The following is a 2,542-nucleotide window of genomic DNA, read 5'->3' as shown; positions in this document are numbered from 1 at the left end:
TCCTGCTGTCTCAATTCAGGGGACTTATTTGGCCATTTAATCTGAGGTAGTGCCCCCTCCCTTTTTTTAAGGTTTTTGCCACGGGATGTGTGTGCTTACCAGAAGAGACAGAAAGGGAAAGAAATCACTCTCTGAGGGGATGGCCACGCTGCATTTCCTTCTCTTCTCTTCTCCTGGAATTTTGGGCAAGCACACACATGTGTCCAGTGCAGTTTTCAAGCTGCCAGGCCCCAGATTTGAACCGTGGTCATCTATGTGGTAATCCAGTACCTTAACCACCACTTTACCTGCTAACTCAGAAGTGTCCCTTTTCTTGTTTATTCACTAGTCACATGGTGTGTTTACTTTGTTACTGTTTTTTTTTTTTGTTTTTTTTAGTAGAAAGTAAGCTCCATGAGACTGATTAGAAACTCCTCTATCTTGTTCACCTTTGTCTCCACTATGCAGAACTTGCCTTAGTAGAGACCCCATACATACGGGCTCACAGGAGTGAGTATTGGAGTACTAGTTGTACTGTGAGAGTGCCACTCCCTGTGATGAGCACTGATGAGATCGCCTCCTGGCGCCATAACTTTTAGTGTAGGACCGTTTTTACAGCTTTTGCCTTTTGTTTCAGGCGAAGTCACTTCAGCCTCCTGTTTCAGAAAAGCAAGGACATCAATGGAAGGATTCGGATCCTGTGATGGCTGGGATTGGGGAGGAGGTACTTTTGTTTACTGAGCATCTTTTCTCAAAATGGCTCTGCCAGTGAGACTTGAATGGCTCTGTGTGCAGACTGCTGCGTGACGGGGTTATCCCAGCGCTGAAGGTTGGCCTGTCCTGCAGAGGCCAGGGCCGTTACACTGAGCCTTGCAGGCTGCTGTGTGACCAAGTTATACCAGCGCTGAAGGTTGGCTTGTCCCGCAGAGGCCGGGGCCGTTACACTGAGCCTTGCAGGCTGAGTGGTCTCCTTGTTGGTGTCTCTGCAGATTGCACACTTTCAGAAGGAGCTGGAGGAGCTTAAAGCACGCACTTCCAAAGCCTGTTTCCAAGTGGGTACTTCCGAGGAGTTGAAGACGCTGCGGACAGAGTCAGATGACCTACACACCTTTCTTTTGGAGATTAAAGAGACCACTGAGGTTTGTGTTCATGGATCCTTTTCCTGACTTGAATTGCATTTTGAAAAATTGTTTTCCTAGTGTCTGTAGGTATTTATGAAGGGACTTCCAGGGAACCAGCAGTTAGCGTAATGGCTATGTCGCTGGACTCCCACGTAGTCGACTGCGGTTCGCGTCCCGCTTAGAACTCACGCCGGGTGCATGTGTGTGTGTGCCCAAGATCCCGAGAGGAGAATGGAGGAGAAGGGATTGCGACGTGACCATCCCCCCTGGGGGGTGATTTCTCGCTTTCTGTCTCTCTGTCTCTCTCTGTCTGGCAGGCGCACACCTAAAAAAAAAAAAAAAAAAAAAAAAGAAGGCACTTCCAGAAGTTCATGGAAAACTGGAAGTATGAGTTTATTTTGGTGCAGAAAATTTTGAAACCCATGCATAGTTTGTTCATTATACTCATAAATGTTTTAAAAACTCTGCATATACTTTCTCTCTGTAAGGACCACCAGTGTCGAGTAGCTTAGGAATGCCTGAGTTCTGATCTTTCAGCCCTTAATAATGTGTGATTTGGGGCAGTTACTCTAGCTACTTTGTGTTTCAGTTTTCTCATCCATAATGTGGATTATAATACTTTCTACTTCCTTGACACATCCTAGGCACACTGAAAGTATATTCTATTAGGTCATTGGAAAATTCCATTTTTGCATAAAAAAAAAATACGTTGTGACTTTTCTGACAACCCAATAGCTGTTAATTTAGTTTAAGTCTATTTGAAATTTTATTTTCTGTTATCATGTTAGGTGAAAAGTAAGGCAGTGAGGTCAGTAGGTGACATAGTAATTAAGGCACTGGACTTCCACATGGCTGACTGCAGTTCAAGTCCTAGACCTGGTTGCTTGAAAATTATGCCGGACACACGTGTGTGCGTGATCAAAATTGTGAAAGGAGGAGGGATTGCAGCGTGATCATTCCCCCTGGGAGCTGATTGCTCTGTCTCTGTCTAGCAAGTACACACGCCCTATAGCAAAAAAGCCTCTCCAAGAAAACATTTTTTAAAAAGGCAGGGTATTTTAGAGTATAAAAAATAAAATGTTTGTTATTGCTGTTACTACTTACTACATGACAGCACAACGTACCCTCACAACTTTCCTGTGTAATATATACTATTACGCTATTACTCTCTCTGTTTTGCAGGTCAGGAAACTGAGGCTTAGCAAAGTAAATTAACGTTCCTCAAAGTCACTCACTTAGCAAGTGGTACTACCAGGATCCCAGTTTGGACTGACTCGAGTTCCGGTCCTAAATAACATGCCAAGGAGAAGGAAAGATTTTCAGATAATAGGATTATGGATATTATTAGTACTCCTTGTTTTCTGAATTTCTAGTCATTAGAATGTGGTGTTTTGGGGGGAACCAGCAGGTGGCATAATGGTTGAGGCAGCTGGATCCTACAC

At 44.1% G+C, this 2,542-nt stretch overlaps 1 protein-coding gene across 4 annotated transcripts in view; it reads left to right on the top strand.

Annotated features, from left to right (window-relative positions):
- Positions 1-2,542, top strand: part of NUP214 (nucleoporin 214) — a 113,326-nt gene that overhangs the window by 37,061 nt on the left and 73,723 nt on the right. For all 4 annotated transcript variants that reach the window (XM_006164334.3, XM_006164333.3, XM_027766655.1 and 1 more), the window contains 2 exons: positions 617-703; positions 969-1,118. In XM_006164334.3, coding sequence (XP_006164396.1) covers positions 617-703; positions 969-1,118 — 237 coding nt within the window. The remainder of the gene's footprint in view (positions 1-616; positions 704-968; positions 1,119-2,542) is intronic.

This window comes from Tupaia chinensis, unplaced genomic scaffold (genome assembly GCF_000334495.1).
Source record: "Tupaia chinensis unplaced genomic scaffold, TupChi_1.0 Scaffold143602_1, whole genome shotgun sequence".
NCBI lineage: Eukaryota > Metazoa > Chordata > Mammalia > Scandentia > Tupaiidae > Tupaia > Tupaia belangeri.
This window is presented reverse-complemented; position numbering and strand designations above follow the sequence as displayed.